Genomic DNA, 22732 nt, shown 5'->3' on the forward strand with positions numbered 1-22732 from the left:
AATAAACATTGTACAATCTGCTGGATTTCTCTATGACTTTTTTTCATACTTGTGTATCTGTTTGGAAAGAAAAGAAAAAGGAAAGGGGAAAAGAGCCTTCTGTTTTTCATAATGTCTAATCTTTTTCCCCATTGGCATTCACCAGATGTTGCTTTGGATCGGAAGATAAATATTAAAATCTAAGCAAGAACAAAGCGAGCTGTTTACTGGGCAGATTTTTCAGATGTTCTCTTGAACACTTGAAAAGACAGGAGATGCTTTGATATGCAGGCTGGCTGGAATCCACAATGGAATTGTCCCTCCAACAAGAGCTGTGGACCCCAGGGCCACATCCACAGAGACTGCAGTGGCTGGGGCTTGGTAAGCCCACTGGTCAGGCACAGGTGGGGAAGGTTAGGGAGGGAGAGGAGTCATTACCTGATGAAGAGTCCTGAGAATGTTGCAAAGTCTGACTTTAGCCAATGATTGGGTGCAGAGAGACATCGGGAACTTTCTTCACAAATGTAGAAGTAAGGCCGTGATTCAGGCAGTGTGTCTGTCCCTATAGTGACAGTCAAGTCACACTGCACATAGGTGTGGCTCGAGGCTTCACAGCTCTCCTCATTGTACGTCAGGTCACACAGGAAAGCCAAGGACACTACAGGAAATGCTCACATTAGGTCAATAATAACCACAGAAAGGATAGAAGTCATCAGATTTTTACATGAATAAAATTCATACGTTGTCCCTTGACGAATAGGAAAGTCAAGCTATCTGTTTACTTTTTAAAAATGTATTATATATACAGAACACATAAAGAATATATGTAACATCCTTGAAAATATAAATGATCATGTTTAGAAAAACTAACATGAATCTAGCAGCCAACATAAGGTCTGAAATAGTTGTGTGCCTAGAATCACATCCATCCACTTCCTCCTCATTCTCAGAAACAATCACTGGTATTTTTTAAATACTTTTCCTAAATTATTCCTAAACAAGAGATTTTTGTGTTTTACCTTGTTTTTGACTCATATAGATTAGATGACATAATATTCTTAGACTTGCTTTTTTTCTCAAATTATATTTCCAAGATTAATCCATATTATCTCATGTAAAAGTTGTTCATATATTGGGCCTCCCCAGTGGCGCAGCGGTTGAGCGCTGGGCTGCCAAGCTGCCCGCAGCCTCTGCAGCACCGGTTGTATCCCCAGCCACCCTGCGAGGGTCGCACATGGCACGCAGACCTCTCCTGCCACCCGCTGCTCCCCTCAGCAGTGTCCTTCGTCAGTCTGCCTGTTCTGCTCCCCGCTCTGGCTCTGGTGAATTCTCTCACCCTCCCGCGCTTTTGACTGTACCCAGTGCTTGCATAAATAAATAAATAAATCTTAAAAAAAAAAAGTTGTTCATATATTTTCACTGCTGTTCTACATTGCACTATGCGAAAGTACGATATTTATTTTCTTTTCATTGAATTTTGAGTATTTCCAAGTTTTTGCTGTAAAATTTCTCTAAGGGATGTCTTAAAGAAAATTGTTCTTCATAGGGTAAGTACAAGTTAAAATTTACAAGATATTGCTATATTGTTTTCACAGTGATTGTGCCATTTAATATTCTCATTAGCCATTGTTACGAGTCTCCTTTACTCCACATAACTGTCAACATTTGGCATAATCATACTTTTTAATTTTGTCCAGTGCAGTGTGTGTATATAATAGGATTTCATTGTGGCCTTCAGTTGCATTTTCATTATTGCTTTCTATGTTGAGGAATTTTTTATTAATATTTTTAGTAGCAACTCATGTCTCTTCTTATGTGAAATTCATATTTATGTTATTTGACCTTTTTCTACTGAAATGCTTGGGGTTTTTTCTCATATTGATTTGTGTTCTTTATATATTCTGGTACTAATCCTATAGAGGTCATAGATAAATTACCATATTAAAATCTCCCTATGGTTTTTGATAACCCTGAGGTTATTAATACCTTCTCCAGATTTGTGGGTAGACTTTTCATTCTCTATATGGATTCTCTTGATTAACAGAAAGAAGTTCTTTATTTTCATATACCTATGACTATTAACATTTCACAAGAAAAAAAGCAATTATTTGAAGCCCCTGACCCTTAGGCCATTTCTTTCTGGGCCGTGAGACATAATATAAAAAGGCACCAACAAGGCAGATTGAAAATAACCTTTAACAGGAAGATAAACAATCCTCTATGTGAGACAGGTTCAGAGCAGCTCTGTCTGAAAACTTTAATAAAGTGAAGAAAAACAAAATTTCTCTCTAGCCTTCTATTTCTGCAGCTAGCCTGTCCATGCAGATATGCTACAAACGATATCAAGACTTTGAACCTAAGCTGCTCTGCCTAAAATACTGTGCTACATGCAGCCAGGGGAAAGGAGAAAAGCACGTGAGAAGATTTGTAGTTATTCAGAAACACACAGATATTATTATTGCTGCTATCACATTCCACAGCACCTGACACATTGTGGGTTCTCTACACGGAATTCTGGAATTCCAGTGAATTATAGCAATTAACTGAATGATAGTAGGTCTGTCATAAAGACAGAGAAAACATGACAACTTTTAGGTTAATAAACCCTACAGCAAATAAAAACAGGCTAACACCTATAAAATAATGAACTCATTATGGGTGATTAGGTAAATGCAGATTGACAAAGTAGATTATGAAAACACCCAGGGCTGGGGGTCGGAATCCATGATTTTATTCTGCCAGTAAATAGCTGTGTGACCTTAATCACTTTTTCATGCCTCATGGAAGTGTTAAAATTTCCATGAAAGTCATGTGGTATAATTCAAGGTATAAATGCAAGAAACCCAAAGACCAAACATCTTGCTGACTTTAACAAACACAATGTATTAGTTTCACCCATCATATAAAAAAGTAAATTTCTTCTTTTGTTAAAAGTACATTTAAAGGGAAAGCAGAGATCTATGACATTAAAGCAGCTACAGAACTTTTTTGAGCTCCACCTCTAACTCCCCATCCCACTGAGGAAAAGAAAACACAGAGTGCTGAGGCATCAGCACAAGCAAAACAATAATTAGGAAAGTTTGAGTTCTCAGCCATCATCTACAACCTGGAATGTGAAACATTGCTCTCTTTATTGTGCAAAGTCAAACTATGGAATAAAACTCAAAGCAAGAGTCAGAATTCAAAGTGACCTTGGTAAATGAGAGAAGTTAACAGAAATAAACAAAAGACCAAATGAAAATAGGAAGGCAGTAAAACCGCAGAAGAAAAAAAAAATCCTATAAATGTAAGGAAAATCCAGCTGTGCAAAGCCATGTTAGAAATATTTTAAAAATAAAATAAAAGCAGCCTGGAATAATAATAGGTAAGAGATAGATTATAAACCAGCAGAACAGTGTAGTTTTAAAATCCAGTATGAGACCAGATTATAAATTGACATCTTGGGGCACTGCACAATCTGGCCATGATTTGCTTTCACAGAGAAGCTACCTAGCTTGGGACTTCAGTTTACAAATGTGGGAATTCAGAGGGCTCAGAAGAGAAATACCAAAATGTTTACTTGTTGGAAACTTTCCTATTTAGTAGGCCCCAAGAATTTGCATTTCTAACAAACTCCTGGGTGATACTGTTTCCACTGCTCCTGTAACAACAACAAAAATACTATATTTTCAATTAATCTCGACCCTAATTCTCAACAATGCTATCAGTGAAAACCACTGCATTAAAAAGACTGAGATTATTCAGCTTTACAAAAGGGTTGTCAACTGATCAACGCTGAAAAAAATTAGAGTGAGGGAGTGTCGTGAAGTAAAAGAATGGATTTTCTTGGAAATGACAACTGAAACACTGGAAAGAGTTGCTACAGTGAAATTGTCCTCTAAAAAATCTCTTAAAACATAACAGATTCTTAACTGAATTGGCTATATGCAATTCTAACTGGAAATAGGGAAACTAATAGTGGTTTCTTATAATATGTAAGACTCAGTCCCTTTGACCATTTGGTGTCCACTTTAAATCTTCTTCCTAGAAAAAGAAACACACAATCATGTACTCAAAATATTTTTTCCAGTTCAGGGGGTTGATAAAATCCCTAAATCCCACCCTGGATCTTAAAGAAACAACTGAAATTGAATTTCACCAGTTCCTCTCCCTCTTCAGACACTGTAATTAAAAGTCTTTTAAAGGACTTATTTTTATGAAAGAGGAAAATCAGTCAAATTACCCATTTCCCTAGAGTAAATGAATGGCTCCTGTGCAATCAATGAGTGTTTGGTGACACCTAATGGCAATGATAAGAGTTACAAATTCCAACCCATGTTTTCCTCTTTAAAGAGTAATACTGAGAAGTCCTTTGCTAATCAAGTCTCTAGGAATATAATAATTTCTGCCATTCTTCTCTTATGGGGTATGAAGCTTGAAACACCACAATTTAACTGACCCTGAAATCTTAATGACTTTCTTTTTACTTCTAGGTGAAATTAACTGTCTTGAAACAACACGAAGAAGCTTTTAGTAGGTAGTTAATTTAAGCATATAATGCACATGTATATATGTAAAAGCCTTTAAAAAAAAAAAACCCTGTAGACGGGTCTCCCTGGTGGTACAAGGAGTTAAGTCTCAGCACTATGAAGTTATCCACAGCCTCTGCAGTACAAGTTGGATCCCCAGCTGGCCAGGGAGCTACCCACATGGAGCAACAGACCTCTCCTGACTCACCCGCTGCTCCCCTCACCAGGTGTATTTCAGTAGATCTGCTATTCTGCTCTCCACTCTGTCTCTGGAGAATCCTCTCACCTCCCACACCAATGGCCTGCACCCCAGTTCTTGTATGCATAAATAAATAAATCTTTAAAAAAAAAAAAACCTGTAGACCGTAGACCTAGAAATGGGGAGTCTTGGTTTTCTTTTTCCACTATTTCCCAATTCCTTCATTTATTCTTTCATCAAACATTAATTTTGCACATACCCTGTGCCAGCACTGAGCTACATACAGGAGAGAGTGAAGGATGAAAAAATGTCTTAAACCTAAATCTTCTACAGTACCTTAAATTTCCTATTATTAATCTTCCAGAAGGATGGTAATATGAAACTTGATTTCTAGTATTTTAAACAACAATAGTTTCCCCTCCTCCTCCCCCACTACCTCCTTCTTCTCCTATATTGTATTTTCTAGGACAATGCAATATGAAGTGCCATCATAACAGTATTATCCATCATAGAATTTATGTCCAAGCTCAAATGAAGTGATGCTTTTATCACTTTATAAATACTTCTCCCACATTCAAGTTGCAGATATAAATTTAAAATGTAACTTATAGCACTAAGCAGAAGGCATGTGAAATGGTTTCTAAAGTCCACAGGTACAAGATCTATGCTTATTGAAGCAGAATAACACCTGGACAAGCTGGGCCTCTAATAATAATGATAATTTCTTACCTTTGACTTTATTTTTATGAAACTCAATGAGTAATTATCACATATTGTAAAGCCGCATCTATAGGAATACCAAAGCTTTGCACTTTCCTACCCAACACCTCTCCACCCCACAAAGACATGGCTTCCTATATCATGATTTACATGGTAGCTACAAAGTTTAATGCAGTGAAAAATGGGGGTGCTTTACTGGGTAAAGGATCTGGTAATTGCCCCAATATTACAGAATAAGAGGGTAGTGTTAATGTTGCCTCTTTTGCCCATAGTAAGGATTAAAGAACTGTGCACCAATAAGAAAGACCAATATGCAAAAGATATCCAGCTTGATGATCTAATCCTTTCATTTGCACTTCCAGCAAGCAGAAGTTTCTAGCAGCTTCACCTCACAACAAGACCAAGAATTGCTTTCTCCATGATGCCTAAGCTGTCATTAAAACTACTATTCAAAACTCAAAAATTATTTTCTCAGGCCTCCCCAGTGGCGCAGCGGTTGAGCACTGGGTTGCGAAGCTCCCCGCGGCCTCTGTGGCGCTGGTTCGATCCCCGGCTGCTCCCAGGCCACCGGAGGAGGGTCCCGCATGGCGCGCAGACCTCTCCTGCTGCCCGCTGCTCCCCTCAGCAGTGTACTTCGGTCCTTCTGCCTGCTCTGCTCCCCGCTCTGGCTCTGGTGAATTCTCTCACCCTCCCGCGCTTCTGACTGTACCCAGTGCATGTATAAACAAACAAACAAATAAATAAATAAAATACGTGCCTCTTTAAAAAAAAATTGTTAAAAAAAAAAAATTCTTTTCTCCAGCATCATATGATTGCAGTGAAGAGGATGGGTGATACATTTTTCATTGTTCATTTAACATAGACCCATTAACGTAACAAGTTATTAGGCAACATATTAATGAGGTGGTCCCAGATTCTAAATACCATTCTAAGTGAGGAGTAAAGCATGCCTACTCCAGGAACACAGGAAAATCAGGGGTCAGCATGCACTACAAAGATGAAGTTAGCCAAACAATATAATTTTTACATATAAGCTGCTTTAAAAATACGGCATTTTTACTGACCATCCAGAGGCAGGGCCAAGCAGCTGAAGGCTGACACTGTCGTGTTGGCCAGGACTTGGCAGGGCATACCACACACAGCAGCTGAGATGTTCCCTGGAGAAAATCCTGCTCCAAACACATGCACAAGGCTTCCATCCAGACAGCCTTTAAAAAAAAAAAGATAAGTTCATGTTCGTAGAGGCAAATCTCTCTTAACACAAAATTCAAATCTATGCTTCCTTGCTGCCCATCATTCCTTTTATGCTGTCCAGAGTCCACACAAATGGCTTTAGGTCCCTGATATTCTCACTTTGCTCTCACTAAGTTCTGACCTCTAGAGCATGGAGTTCTTGTTCTATCGGATCCCAAATCAACAATCTATCAAAGAAAATGTATTAATTTCTATGAAGAAAATTAATGCTTATTTATACTTCTTAAATTGTTTATTCAAGAGTATAAAATGAAAGTAAAAGATCCCCTATCCACCTGTCTCCCTCCTCAGAGGTAGCCAGGTATAAATTTTCTTTGTAATCCTTCTGGAATTTTCTAGACATAAAGAAAGAAATCATTCTGTATGTATTATTCAACAACTTGTTTTCTTAATTAAAGGACTAGCATGGGCATTTTTCCAAGTCTATCTATCAGCCTGGCTCATCATTTTAATAGCTACAGGTTTCCCCTGCTATCAGGGAACAGCATTACTATGAGACCTTTCCTAAGCCATAAGGACATAAAGCAGATAAGTAATTTTCTTTAATGTGTATGGAAAAATTTTGAGTGTTCCCAGACTCAAAAAATAACCAACCAAGTTAAACTAAATAACACATAAAACCTAAAGTAACATATAGTAAAGCAGGAGTAATAAGATATACACATGGCCTGAATAAAGGATCTCCCCGGAAGGGAGTTGGTAGGGCCACTCTCGCTGCTCTTGGGGTGCTATCTGTAGAGAGGCTGCTACAAAACAAATGCTGAACTCTATTTTTTATTTTTGCTTTACACCTTTTGTTGCAAAAGCAAAAATTCTCTTCGGATCTCTCTTTGTTAGTGAAAACAGGTTTTTCATAAAAAGCAAAGTGAACTATAAAAAGTCAGGGAATGCCTGTCCTTAGCCTTCCCTTGTGTGACTATGCCATCATTTATTAAGCAATTTTCCTATTAGTTGATACTTCCATTATTTCTTTTCCTGTTATAATTAATGGTGCTGAATGAACTATTCATTTATACAAATAAAAATGTTACAAATTCTTAGATGGAATTTCTATGTCAAAGGAAAAATAAATCATTAGCTTTAATGGATATTGCTAAACTTCTCTCTAAAACACTATCATACCTGTTTACTTAGCATATCAGAGTGTCTGTCTCTGATGAGTAAATGCTAACAATTCTTAACAGACACATTTTGTTTGAGCCTGAGAACCAATGAAGGGATATATCACCAGAAATCTCATACATATAGAAACCCTAGTGCACACTGAGATGTAGAGTTTCTGAATCTACAGCCTTCATGTCAGCTCTAAGTTGTGGATCCACAGCCACCTGACAAACTCAAGAATAGAGTAAGTACATTTCATACATCTGCTCTCTCACCATAAAACTCATGGACTCTTAGTAGCTAGGGAAACTAGCAAGCATCCAGTCCACAACCAAGGGTAAGATAACTTAACCAGCTAAGTTGCTGCAGAGTCAGGATAAAGATGCCAATCCCGTTAAAATTTCACCCAACCAAGACAGGAAAAAATTGTCTAAGAAATGTTTTGCTTGGTACTTCATCAGTCTAAGTGTCTGCCACCATCATTTCCTCTACTTTTTTGTATATCAATCAGATTTAAGTCATCTCAAGTTCAGTAAGACTTGAAGTAAACAAAACCAGAAACTGTCATTGGAAGAAAAGGCAAGGTGAATTTGCCTTTACATATAAGAGGAGAAAAAATTTCAGTTTATGTAACTGGATTATTATTGGTGGAGTATGAATTCTGTGATATTTACAAAGCAATAGCAATTAATCATATATATTAAATTTAAAATAATTCAAATTGGCATGTAATTCTAAAAGTTAATGGCATTACATTCTAGTTAAATAATCAAATTATGAGCTCTTACATTTAATGTTATTATTTAAAATACAAATTAAATCAAATTGATGCATCGAATTTAAATATAGTCAAACACTTAGAGAATATGAATGATTCCCTTGATAAAAAACAAAGCTTCATAACTAAAACATGACAAAAACAAGTTTAAGAAAGAAACTGGAACTGGAAGAGGCCAACCAGACTTCTCTCTTTCTGAGGTTCAGGTTGATCTTAATTTCCTACTTCTCAGAGTGGTGAGAGTGGCAATTCATTTACATAAAGAAACATTTGGGGCCTCCCTGGTGGCGCAGGCAGTTGAGCAGAGCGCTGTGAACCTGTCTACAGCCTCTGCAGTGCGGGTTCAATCCCCAGCCAGCCAAGGAGCTACCCACATGGCACGGCAGACCTCTCCTGCCTCACCCGCTGCTCCCCTCAGCAGTCCATCTGCCTGTTCTGTTCCCCGCTCTGCCTCTGGTGAATCCTCTCACCCTCCCACATATCTGGCCTGTACCCCAGCTCTTGTATGCATGAATAAATAAATCTTTAAAAAAAAAAAAAGGAAAGAAACATTTGACTTACCAAAGTTCTCAGTTACTTCTGTAATAGCAACTCTGGAAGTGAACACCAGAACAGAAGAGGCCCACCCTCTTATGCGGTCGTAACCCCTAAGTTGGTAGTCTCCTGCAGGCAGGGACGGGGCTGCACATTGGAGAAGGGTGTGATTGCCAGAGACACCCACACATGGTGACACCCCTAAGAAAATGTCAACGTTTGCAGCTCCTGAGATATGGGCCACCACAAAGGTTAAGATTTCAGCAGTCTGAGAAACAGAGAGCAATTCTGGAGTGAAGGTTTCGCTATAATCAATAACACCCATCTGGTGTGAAAGTCCATCGATCTCTATGACCAGCGCAGCGGACCCATTTCCTGCAGGAACAACACAGTGGATGAGCTCGGAGCTGATATCCACTAACGGGCAGACCTGCTGGCCAATGTACACCAAAGTGGTGTTCTGTCCTCTCAGGGCTGTGCCCTCCATGGTCAAGAGGCTTCCACCATGTATGCTGAAATTCTTGGGGAAATAATGAAATACTTGAGGCAAAATGTAGAAGTGTCTGGAAACATTACCAAAACAAGCGTACCCATTTCGTGTATGAAAAGCTGATAGGTAATGGAGTCCTGCAGTCAAGTCCTTTATCCAGCAGTCCACGTGACTTGCATTAACAAAAGTTACAATGCAAGGAAGATGACCATCCACAAACACCACTGGCTCATCAGCTGTGCTGCCTAACTGCTGACCCCTAATCAACACCGTGGTCAGAGACCCACTGATGTTCACGATCACAGTGTCCACAATGGGAGTAACCTCTTCCTGCAAGAAAACTGTGCAATTCCCCTGACACTCACTGGTTAGTCCATTGACCAGGACAGTGACATTCAGACTGAAGGAGGCGCCAGGCAAGGGGTCACCTACCAGGTTAATCTGGCAAAGGATTGTCTGGTCCCCCATTCTCAAAATGTTGCAAGTAAAAGGACCTGAAAGGTCGACTTGTACTGACTTCGTCCTTGAGTTGAGCACCAAACCCCTCACCATGAGCTCTGTCCCACCACAGGTAGACCCATGTGCTGGGAAGACGCCTGTTATCCGAGGAATCATCACAAACTGCTGGGACACTGCAGACATATTAGTGAACCCCATCTGCCTCTGCCGTACTTGGAGGGGATGGATGCCTGCCTCCAAACTGTGAAGTGGAAAGGAACACCCACGCCGGCTCACACTGCTCCTGAAAGACTGTGTCTCGAGATCACAGCTCAAGTCCCCAAGAAGGATCACCGAGTTGGAAAGGTTCCTTCCTTCCACATAGAGCCTCAGGCTGCTATTCTCGATTTCTCCTCTCACAGCAGTGACCACTGGGGTTGTCGCTTCTTCATATGTGAAGGTAAAGCCCTTCCCCACCAGGCTTGGTAAAAGTCCTCGGGGGAAGGACACATTGCCAGCCCAGACCTCCACAGGGGCTGGGACAGCGACAGCATCCAGGTCAAGAAACCCGGGCACTGGTGAGGTCTCACACCAGATGTTGGTCTCCGTCAGGTTCACGATGTCACAGGACTGATTGCCCACACGGACTGAAATCCAATCTGGATCCCTGCCGAACCCTATTCCGGAGATACTGAGGATGGTTCCACCTAAAGCATGGATATTGAAAACAAAAGCTAAATTCAGAAATAGGAACTCATAGCACCAGGGTAAGCCCCAGTACAATTAAGTGGAGGATGGGGTAAGTTTTAGTGAAACCTCAATCATCACCTTTCCCCATCACTGTTATATTTGTGATCTTTCAGCAGTAGTCAGGCTGGCTGAAATTCACACAAAGTAAGCAACATAAATTGTTATATAGGAAGGATGATTACAATAATGAAGACAAAATTTTGAAATATATTTATAGATCCTAGAAGCCACCACTTTAATCAACTTAAGCTTTATATAAAAAAAAAATCAAATTCCTGGAAATGGTTCTGTCATCTGCTGATATCTGCTATATCATCTAACATTTAGGTCATTTGTATTATTCTATGTAGTATTGTGTAGAGAAAGTTTATGTTTTTTACGTGTAACATACATTCATGAAAAATCAAATATATATGTGTGTGTGTATGTATATATATGCTTGGGTGTGTGTGTGTGTGTAATAACACCAAGAGTCATTGAAACATTGAAAGATGTTTGTGATTCAGACTTACTCTCTAGCTGAGGAACAATTAAGTTCCATTTTTCAGGACAACAATTGAAACAACATTCCCCATATCATGACTAAATACGGTAGGTATAGCCAAGCAGCTTTAAAAAGGATTTTACTATACGTAGAAAGTATAATGTGCTATTTTATATACCATCACAGAAATTTTTCACATGCAAATCTAGAGCTTTCCATTTTTTTTCTGAAAAATGAATAGTTCTCTAGATTTCTCTTTGTCTTGTCCTTACATGTCCCATATTGGTATTTGTGCTTCAAATTACATCTGAGTCCTTCATCCGCATCCTTAGAAAAAAGTGAAGACACCAAAGACTTCCTTCTCACCTTGCACGGGCAGTATCTAAAAAGTTAAAAGCAAGAAACTCTTCCCGGGTTTTGCTGGTATGCCCCGATATGTGCTATCCAGAAGATGTTTAGAAAGAGAAAGACACAGGGGCCTTCCTGGTGGCGCAAGGGGTTAAGACACAACCTATGAAGCCGTCCGCAGCCTCTGCAGCATGAGTTCGATCCCCTGCCGGGGAGCTACACACATGGCACAGCAGACCTCTCCGAACTCGCCCGCTGCTCCCCTCAGCACTATATTTCAGTCAGTCTGCCTGTTCTGTTCCCTGCTCTTTCTCTGGTGAATCCTCTCACCCCCCACACCTCTGGTCTGTACCCCAGTTCTTGTATGCATAAATAAATAAATCTTTTAAAAATAAAAAAAGAAAGACACACATTTCCTTTTCCCAAAATTTTTTTTTTAATTTTCTAAACTTACTGGGTTAAGGAATCACAAAGTTTTCACACCCTTCAAAGGAGCATACTCAGTGCCCAAGCACGAGGAAAATCCTCTGCCTGCTGCCCATATTTGGCCTCACCAGTTAGTTACTCCAGGAACAAAGTCTGAACTTCCAGCCAATAGACTCGCAAGATAAAAGATCCAGTATCACAGAGCACTCACCCAGCAGGGACCCGCAGCACGGCTCAATGCTGAAAACTTCTGTGATGTACTGGATATGAAGATCAACCCTACAAAAAAGGGGGCTTTTGTTACCAAACACCTGAAGCAGAGAAAGGGAAAGAAAGGAAAAGGCAGAAGAGACAGATGACAGTTGACAGTTGACCAACCCAGGTACATGGGTTTGAACTGCATGGGTCCTCCCTCACTTGGATTTTCTTGTAAACAACATAAACTTAGGGTGTTAAAAAATACAGTGGGGTACTATAAATGTATTTTCTCTTTCAGGACTTTCTTAATAACATTGTCTTTTCTCTAACTTATTTTAATGAGAATACAGTATATGCTAAGTACAACATGCATGTAATACATATAAATATGTTACGCAACCATTTATGTTATTGGTAAGGCTTCTGGTCAACAGTTAGTAGTTAAGTTTGGAGGGGAGTCAAAATTATATGCAAATTATATACAGGAAATATAAGCAAATTTTTTGGCTATTCGTACACCTAACTCCCATGAAATAGGAACTCATGACCATGATGTTGAATGGTCAGCTGTATTTGAGGGAGAAGAAAGGGAGCTGTGATGACAGAGAGTACTAACAGATAAGAAAAAAAAATAGTGGCGACATGATCTTGTGTCTGACATTTTCCTGGGCTGTAATCATAAACATGGCTTGTACAATGATTTTAAGTTATTTGTTCAAATGCCAGACACAACTGTGCAATCTCTTACTAAAGCACAGATGGAAGCCCACCCCCGCTCAACCCCAACCAAGAACCTTAACACCTTAGTTCTAGAAAGTTCTCCCTTCCCCAACTAGTAAGCCAAAAATTTCCTGAGACTCAATTTTCTTGGAGGGGCTGTAAGATTTGTTCAACGGTTATGATATGCATATGTTTATCCCTTAACTTTAAAGAAGAAAATATAAAGCAAAACCTAACTTAAAACTAGAATTCCTCAACTGAATTACTAGACCTAAAATAGTGACAAGTGTCTACTCACCCTTGTGAGTGAATGCTGACCCCATTGATGGAAACTGAGATTCCATGGAGACCAGCTGGCAGCGGGGGCAGCACCACCACCAAGCCCTGAGCCGTCTGGGCCTGAACGTAAGCCACGGTGTCCCGGATATGGACTTCCACACCCAAATCTGTGTAGTTCAGCAGCATCATTCCAATGAAAAGAGTCTCACCTCCTATATTGAAAAGAATCCATTAGCCTTGGGGATGTGGTTGTATGGTTCAACCACCTATTCAATTCTAAACTGTCTTTAGGATTAAAAGCTTGATCAGCCCTGTGCATAATAGTCTAATTTGAAGAGTTATAATACCAACCTAATTTTTTTTTCATGAAACTTCTAACAACTCTTTTAATAAGGTGACACAGCATAACTTCAAGGGCATAAAAATAAAAACTTTCAGGACAATTGTGCTCAAGAGACACTAAACTTTTCTTCATTCAAAGGCAAATCAAGAAGCTAACAGGAAGGTTGATGGTCTTCATAGCCAGCAAACAGCACTGCTTATTTAATCTTTGTTTTCTACTGATAGAAGTTAAAGCTATATTCTCCGTGTGCACTATAATAATGCTGTATGTGAATATAGTACCTCACATTCTAAAGAGCAATTTCAGGTATGTCATCCCATTTGAAATCCAGACTGTCCCGATGACATATACAAGGCACTGAGTAGGATCAATATTTTGCTTTTAGAGGGCCTCCCCGGTGGCGCAGCGGTTGAGCGCTGGGTTGCGAAGCTGCCCGCGGCCTCTGTGGCGCCAGTTCGATCCCCGGCTGCTCCCCGGCCACAGGAGGAGGGTCCCACATGGCGCGCAGACCTCTCCTGCCGCCCGCTGCTCCCCTCAGCAGTGTACTTTGGTCCTTCTGCCTGTTCTGCTCCCCGCTCTGGCTCTGGTGAATTCTCTCACCCTCCCGCGCTTCTGACTGTGCCCAGTGCTTGTATAAATAAATAAATAAATAAATAAATAAATAAATAAATAAATCTTAAAAAAAAAAAAAAAAAATATTTTGCTTTTAGGAAAGTCAGGATCAGCAACCAGCTAATGAATAAGGACTTCAAGGCCTGAGTGCAGTCTTCTTATATTTCAATAACTTGTAAGTTTAATTAGCAACTCTACTTAAATGTTGTATATACTAAGGACTCTCTAATTCAGTTCCTTTTACATCAATTATTTACTGATTTCCATGAGGAATATGCCACAGGGGCACAAAAATAAGTTAAACACAAACCCTGCCCTCAAAGAGACCTCAAAGTTAATAAAATAGGTGTCAAAAATAGCTTCAGTACAAGATATAATATAAAAGAAGTAAAAGTAGAATTGTTAAAATTAGAAAAACATTCTGAATATCATGAAAGCCTTATGGGCAAGAAGGTGTTTTGAAATTCAGAAGATAACCACCAAGTGAAAGAGAAGAGGGGAATTTCTCATTTTATTACCCAGGGACTTGGAGAGGTGGAAAGGGAACTGGGTGACTTTCTGGAAGACCAGGTACATAAGTCCACACTCTGTGGGGACCAAGTGGACTGTGGTTCTGCAGCTGAAGACTAAAAAAGCCAATCCTGACAGGTCTTTACTTAATTCGGTGGACCGAGAGTAAAGGTCATCAAGGTTTCTAAACAAGGAAAAGATCTGATTGAGGCAATTCTTTCAGTCTATAAGAGCAAGTGGAGAGATAGGGGAGGAGAAATCCAGTCTGATTTCTAATCTAGTCATAATAAGAGCTGAACATCAAGGAGTAAAAGTAAATATATTTAACTGATCTGTGTCTCAGTGTGCTCGCAGAAACACAGCTTGGATTAAAGCATTTCTAAGGCTCCTTTCCATGTTAACATATGAGAATTACTAGAGTTAGCATCTACAGAACACCATAGTTAATGAGACGCAGAGGAGAAAGGTGAAAGAAGAGGGATAGAAATCTATTGAAAAGACTCAATCTATTAAAATCTTTTCTCTGCCATTTATGCCCTGAGTGATTTGGGTGACTCACTTGGGACTCTCAAAACTTGTATTTTCCACCACATATGCTCTATTGTAGGGGTTATTAGATATACTAGGACAGTCTTTGGTATAGAAGAGCACTCAAAGAGCTACATTAACTTCATTTTCTCCCGTGTTTTACATCTTCTTTTAGTTCATATCCTCCCAAGCTCATTTCTACCGGGAAGTCAGAAGCCTCAGTGTAGAGTTCAAGGCATGCTAGGGTTGAGCAAAGGAGAAGACATGTCCACAAGATGGCAGTAGCGCAGCAGAAGCTTTATACGGGTGGTGCTTTGCAGGTCAGCATAGGGGGAAGTCTAGTATAAAACTGTCCAGAGGCAATAATAGGAAACCACCACCCAGAAGAAAGACTAGGGTATCCTGTGGAAGGGGAGGGTCAGAGAGGCAGCTTCTGAGTCTAGATGATGTCACACAGCAGCCCAGTGGGTAGCTTCTGTGTCAGAGTTTCTAAGGATACCAGTAGTAACGTCTTTTCTAGCCCCCAGGCTAGCAGATGTTAGGTGCAGTTTTGCAGGACATACAAACAGGCAGCTCTAAAAGGCTAAAAATCTGCTTGTTTGGGCTATATTTAAACCAGGTGTGTAAAAATTTGAGTTTGGTTTTGGCAGGCTTTTGAGCTCATGGGTCTGGGCCTGCTGTGAAGTAAACAACATAGGGTGATGTCGGCTTTGACTCATTTGTCTAACACTCAGTAACTGTCAGCATTCTCTTCAACTAAGCATTTATTGAGTGCTTACTTCATTTAGTTTCTGAGACAGACACTTTTACCTACTTTAGCTCCAATTTTTACAGTAACAGTGAAAAAAATGAACCCCATGTAAAAATAGGACTAACAGAAAAAAAGTTAAATCTTGCCCAAGAAATGGCTGAGTTAGGGGTCTTCCTGATGCAATACTATCTGAAAAAACATACTGGTGGTCCTGTACATGAATTTATTCCTGCCCCTGCTTGGCCCTTCCTCCTCCCTTTCTTCACTTTCATCTTGGCTTCATTGTCAACATCAACATCATCATCTCCTGGATGGAGATGTGTAGCTTGTCAACTTTCAAAAGAAACTTTCCCAATAGACTACCACTGTGTGGATTTTATAGCATGTTCTTCTTTATTCTGCCTGTAGAAAGATTTAAATGCAAGTGTAAATTCTGCAAATAATGCATCATGTTGTATATATCAATAACATGAAGTCCTTGGGCTCTTGGTCAATTGTCAAGCTAATCTTAGATGCCTTAAAGGCACTGATGCAATGTATTTATTCTTTTCATTATAGGTACGAAATTTTATTAAAAGCCAAAATCACTGAAATCTGAATAGAACATGGAGCTCCCTCCTCCCTTTTCTACTTCGTTGGGAAGGATCTATACCACTGAGGAATTTTACACACTTTGGTTGCCTGAGGCAGCAAATTCTTCTTCTGCACTATCTGAGCTGAATAATATTGAGAAGCTAAAGGACACTTCCCTTTATTTATGTACTCTTGAGCAATAGAAAATGAAAATAATACTAGAAAATTTGAGTCTAGGCTTTTTCTTTGGGAAATTTGATGGTCTTTTATAATAAAATCTTAAATATGGTTGCCATAATCTCTCTGTCATCTGGCTTCAATTAATCAGAAAGGTGTGTTACCTAGTATACTCTTCTAAATCTATCTGATAGGATATGATAATAAATTCCTGTAATTCCATCCTGTCATAATATCTGAATTATCAAATAAAAAGTATCTCATGTAGTTGGAAGTTAAAGAATGTTTCCTTTTTTATATTTTATGTCTCAAGAAAGAAGAACTTTTGATTAATTAGAGCATCTTGTTCTCCAATCATATGAAATAACTGCTAAAGTGAAAAATGATGCCTAAATTGGCATTTTACAATAAACTTTTAAGTAGCTAGGTACTTGGAATCTGAACCAGACTGCTTGAGTTCAAATCCCAGCTCTGTTATTTACTGAATGCAGCATCTTAGACAAATTACTTGTTCTATTCCTTCACTTCCTTACCAATAAACTGAGGATAATAATCCAACAAATTAGTCTATTATGCTGGTGGTATTATTTATACATAGCAGCTGCTCAATAGATATTTATTGAATTGTTGCCTTTGAATCTCTCATCATTTTCACAATGGAAAAGGCCCTAATTTTACAGAGAAAAAGAGATATAAGGGCATTTATTCAGTATCCTGATTTTCAGAAAAAAACTTCCACCCAACTGCAATAATATTTTCAATAAAATTAATAACCCACTGTTTGCCTTTTAATAGGATCAATGGCCTAAAAATAAAATGATCTCGCAGTGTCATATATTTTACCTGCTATGTTGCTTCTGTTTCTGCTCAGAGACACGATCACTGGATTTAGCGAGGAGACATATGTGAAAGCCATGGGGAGAACGGCAGAATGGTCCCCACTGACCATAGTCACATTGACAATTTGTCCATCTTTTCCCTGAAAATTTAATTTTTTTAAAATGAAATCTCTGTAAATAAGACTGATTTGAGAGCAGTCTATATAGAATGTTTTAAAAATTAAATTCAAGAAAATTATTTTTAAAGGGCATATTGGCTATTTTTAAGTGTCTGTATGTCTCATACAGACAAGAAGAGAGAGAGAGAAAGAAAAAAAATGTGCTTAGATTAGGTAAATGCAGCATCCAACAAATACAGAGGGACCTACTTCAAATAGTAAATAAGAATGATTTACAATTAACACACTGATTTGTTCTACAAAACAATGGTATTTGCAACTAAACATCTATACCTAGCTAAACTATCTATCAAGTCTGAGAATACCATCAGGTATAAAAGTATTTAGAAAACTTTCCTCTAAAATATTAATCCTTAATAATAATAATGAAATGTCTCTTGAAGTTATGATCTTATAAAGCAAACAATAGCTGTGGGGGAGGAAGATATAAATGCCAAGAGTAATAAAACTACTTGGGAGAGCAATCAAAGGAAATACTAGAATCAAATCTATACAATAAATCTAGAAAATAATAATTTCAATTGAAACAAGGGAACAAAGAGCTTCAAGGAAAAAGAGTAAATGATATAATGGAATTCGTTTAAAGACAGAGGCTTTTATTATAGGAAAGACATATTTAAAAAATATTGAAATTTCAGGGAAAATGTTAAACTACAAAAGAAAAAAATAAGTTCCCTGATTCTTCCAGTATCATTTAAATAGTTATAATAATGTAAAGATTGTTTATTGTTTTAACAAAATAACTATATTCAAAAGAATTTAACATGCTTGCTTCAGAAAGGGGAACATGAAGAAGGGGAAAGTGGGGTAGGAGAGGATGATTGTTTTTACCATTTCCTTTTAAAATTTTTTATGTATAAATAGTATTACATCAAAATTTAAATTTTGCATTTTAATGTTCTCTCTAGTAAAAGAAATCCTAACAGTACAAATTTTACCCATTAAAATAGTAAGTATGTATTACTGTGACAATATCTAGTATTGGACAAAGCTCTGGAAGTCAAACACTCACCCGGTAATAGTGGGAATATAAATTTTAAATACAAATTTAAAATAAAATTGAGCATGACATATCAAAAGTTTTAGTATTTAGATTAATTTATCCTGAGAAAAATAAACATACCCCCAAAAATAGTTATTGGGATGATCAAAGCTCTTTTGTTTAAAATAGGAAATGTTGGTATCTAATTGTGTCCAAAAAATAGGGAATAGTTAAACAAATTATAATACAACCATAAATTGCAATTGCATACAATTTATATACAAAAGCTAATATTTCATAATATTTTAGCAATTGGATAACATAAAAATGTGGGACCAGACCTCAAAGATTATTCTGAACCCTCTCTTTCAAAAATCTTTATTTGTTCAGCAGACAGACATCTTTTCAGGTGATAGATGTTCTGGGAATGTTGATAACTCTAAAGTTAGCTCTAAATCGAGAGCTCAACAGCAGCTGTGAGCCTGGCTCTCAACGACAGCACCAGGGAAGGGCCTGCACTCAAATCTCTTAATAGGTTATGAGATCACACTAACTGAAAAGGAAAGGGAGAACTCAGGAACTTGTTTTTAAGAGAAAAGGGAAGCAGTAAGGAGTAATTAGGAAGATATTTCATAGAAACCAACATCGTAGAAGTTTCTAAGTTCTACATTTATATCCATGCCAGAAAACAAAATTGCTGTTGAAAACTAATATATTTGCTCTTTGCTAAAGGGAAAAGTGAGATTACAAGTGATATAAGTTTTATAAACCAACGCTCAGGGTGTGCACTAGATAAATTTATTTATTCAGCACACTGATACCCACTGAGAATGTGGACTAAGACTGTTTGGATGTCTTTTTTAAAAAGCTATTAAATAATGTTATTTATAAGTCCCATTGGTGGAGTCAGCTTCCCACTTCATAGCCAAACACACAATATAAACAATATAAATATATTTTTGTGATGAAAAGATCATTCAGCTAATTTAATTCTAAGAAATGATTTCGTGAAAATCTTACACAACATGCTAATAATGGTCACCCACCCAGAGAGGAGCTGCCAAAGGATTCCACTCACCCTGGGTGGAACCTTGCATTGAATTCTTTGTGAATTGCTTCTAGTGACGTTGATGGCACAAAACTGAGATCCAAATAACACCAGGCTAACGTCTTCCAAACTAGAGCCTTGGATGGTGGCCCAGAGCCCTCCTATAACAAAAATAACATTTGCAGATGGAATCTACAGTCACAGAGACAGACAAAAGTTAATTATCCACAAGTGAGACAAAATAAAATTAAAATATGAAGTCCTTAGTCCAAATAAAAGGTAGAATAAAACTGCAGGAAAAAAGACTGATTACAAATATTTAAACTATTATATAAAAAGGAAGAAATGGTAACAGAGGGCAGAGTATAGCAATGCCTTCTGGAGATGTTTAAGCTGTAGAGATACAACCCATCTGTGAGTCAGAGCAGTAAAGGTAAAGTACATGGTCTCTGAAAGCTCTTTCTGCCCTGGGTTTTTAAATATCAACCACAACAACCCTAAAAAAAATTTTTTTTTCCTGAGGAAACAAATATAGGGGACATCCTATAATAACAATAGTGTCAAGAGTCAGGGTCACAAATTGTCACTTAAAGCAGATCATTTGTAGCATCATCCCTGAGACACTGGTCTTACTTTGCTTATTTTTAAATGATAACCTGAGTCCTTTCCATCCTTCCTTTGGGATTTGACACCAACCCTGCTAGGCACTAGTCACCACGACTGTGCAGAAGCGGCTGACAACACCACCCACTGCCATCAGCATTTGCCATCAGCACTGACCACTGAAGAGCAATCACAGAAACCCCTGTCTCCTTACTGCCAGTGTTGGGAAGAGGCAAGACAATCATAAGACTGTCACAGCATACTCTTCCATTTGGATGAGCAGCCCTTGATCTAGCTGATAAACAAAACCCCACTTAGTATTAATGATGCTGGTGTGCAGATCCTCAGATGGAGACACAGGAGGCAGTGAGACCATCGAAAAGAGATGGTTATTCTCTGAGAATGGGAAGGGGGTGGGGAGCATGTTTATCTTCCCCACACATGTCAGGGTGAATAAGGGACACATATACACATATACAACCTGGTGAACACCTTTCAGAATAGCTTAGAATAATATCCTAATATCCTAAATTAGTATATAACCTTGCCCTGAAGAGTCAGCACAAGACTGCAATAGACTCCAATGTTAGAGAATAAAATGAAAGAGAAAGAGTTATAATATACTATAATTACAATGTGTATATATAATATATAATTTATAATAGCAACATAAGAAAGACAATATCTGAAAATCATCTTACAAGAAAAATTCAAAACTATGAAGAAATTTGAAAAAAACTTTGAAATGCTTCTGAGGAGTTTACTGAATGGATTAAGACTTAGAAAACTCAAAGAAATGGGTAGAAAGAGTGAACATCATAAAGGTGGCATATATTAAACTAAAGCATCAGTGCAATTTCAGTAAAAATACAAACCAAATTTTTAATGTAAATTAGTAAAACTGATTTTAGGACTCAAAAAGAAAAATAATGGTTAGCAAACAAAATTTCAGGAATAAAAATAAATGCATCATATACTGGCTATTTAAAAAAAGCTTATAAGAATTTTTAGGATTAGAGCATTTTTGTCAGCAAACCTCTTCTTCAAGCACAACTGAAAAAACCACCACCATGCACATGTATGCCTTTTACTGGTGCTCTGCTGGCACCCAGGAGGGACCCACACATTTTTCTCCCTGGGGTGGATGCTTTGTTACTCACTAAGGTTTTGGAGCAAAGATGGGGAGGAGAGCCTTAGCCTTGGAAGCAGCCATTCCTGATAGATAGTAATTTAGGGAAGGCACAGACTCTGTTGCAGTAGGGCTGGCATGGGAGACCTCTGCAGTGAGTGTGAAATCCTATGTTTCTTGCTGACTGAGCACCGGGAAAGATGGATTGGCCCTGGAATATCAGTCTGGCTACAGAGAGAGCAGTGGCAGAGCACTATATAATGCTCATGGGGACAATTCATCAAAAAGATACAACTGTCATCAATATTTCTGTACCCTCTGTATAGAACTCTCTTCTCCAAGGTTTCCATGTCTCCATTCTCACATGCCACCCATGGCATTCCTGCCACACCAATGACATCTTATCACAACCACCCACCCCCTCCATCATTGGCCCTGCTTGTTTTTTTTTTCTTACTCATTTACCATCAATGTCATGAAAACAGGGAGTTTGTTTTAATTTACTATATCCCCATTATTAATAGTGCCTGGCACAAAAGAAGAAATGAATTGTTAGCAATGTGATTCTTATTATTAATGAGAAGTCACACAGGTGGTAGCACTGTGCCACTCCCATTTAAAAGCTGAGGCTCCCCACCAACACCACCCCTAAGGAGAAGGCAACTTCTCAGCACAGACATGCACCAAGGAAGTATGTAAGGCAAAGCCAGGATTTTCCTCAAAAGTTTTCAAGAGTTCTTCTGCTCATGGGTAAGATGTGATGATATAGAGGATGACTGATCACATTACATTTATTCATTACCTACCAAAAACCCTGAATAGCCAAAGCTCTCCTGAAAAAAAAAAAAGAAGGGAATGGAGGCATCACACTCCCAGACTTCAAACTGTACTACAAAGCCATAATCATCAAAACTGCATGGTATTCTCTAAATTTCTTGTTGGTAGGCCTCGGCCTGATTCTTTTTAAATCCCCTTCTCGGGAATGGAGGCATCACACTCCCAGACTTCAAACTATACTGCAAAGCCATAATCATCAAAACTGCATGGTATTGGAAAAAGAACATACAGACCAATGGAATCGAATAGAAAATCCAGAAATAAACCCACAGATTTATGGTCAACTAATCTTTGACAAAGGAGCAAAGACTATGCATTGGAGCAAAGAAAGTTTGTTCAATAAATGGTGCTGGGAAAACTGGGTCGCTACATGCAAAAGAATGAAGCTTGACCACTACCTCACACCATACAC

The 22732-nt window shown here is 38.5% G+C and overlaps 1 protein-coding gene across 3 annotated transcripts in view; it reads right to left on the minus strand.

The window, feature by feature from the left end:
- The window catches only part of PKHD1 (PKHD1 ciliary IPT domain containing fibrocystin/polyductin), a 445188-nt gene that overhangs the window by 367404 nt on the left and 55052 nt on the right, over positions 1-22732 (minus strand). For all 3 annotated transcript variants that reach the window (XM_054698860.1, XM_037519857.2, XM_054698859.1), the window contains exons 29-35: positions 19782-19912; positions 17547-17682; positions 13229-13421; positions 12224-12291; positions 9104-10711; positions 6471-6614; positions 418-637 (exon numbers count right to left, since the gene is read on the minus strand). In XM_054698860.1, the coding sequence (XP_054554835.1) occupies positions 418-637; positions 6471-6614; positions 9104-10711; positions 12224-12291; positions 13229-13421; positions 17547-17682; positions 19782-19912 (2500 nt within the window). The remainder of the gene's footprint in view (positions 1-417; positions 638-6470; positions 6615-9103; positions 10712-12223; positions 12292-13228; positions 13422-17546; positions 17683-19781; positions 19913-22732) is intronic.

The sequence above is a fragment of the Talpa occidentalis genome, unplaced genomic scaffold, assembly GCF_014898055.3.
Source record: "Talpa occidentalis isolate TD23 unplaced genomic scaffold, MPIMG_talOcc4v2.1 talOcc4.2, whole genome shotgun sequence".
Lineage (NCBI taxonomy): Eukaryota > Metazoa > Chordata > Mammalia > Eulipotyphla > Talpidae > Talpa > Talpa occidentalis.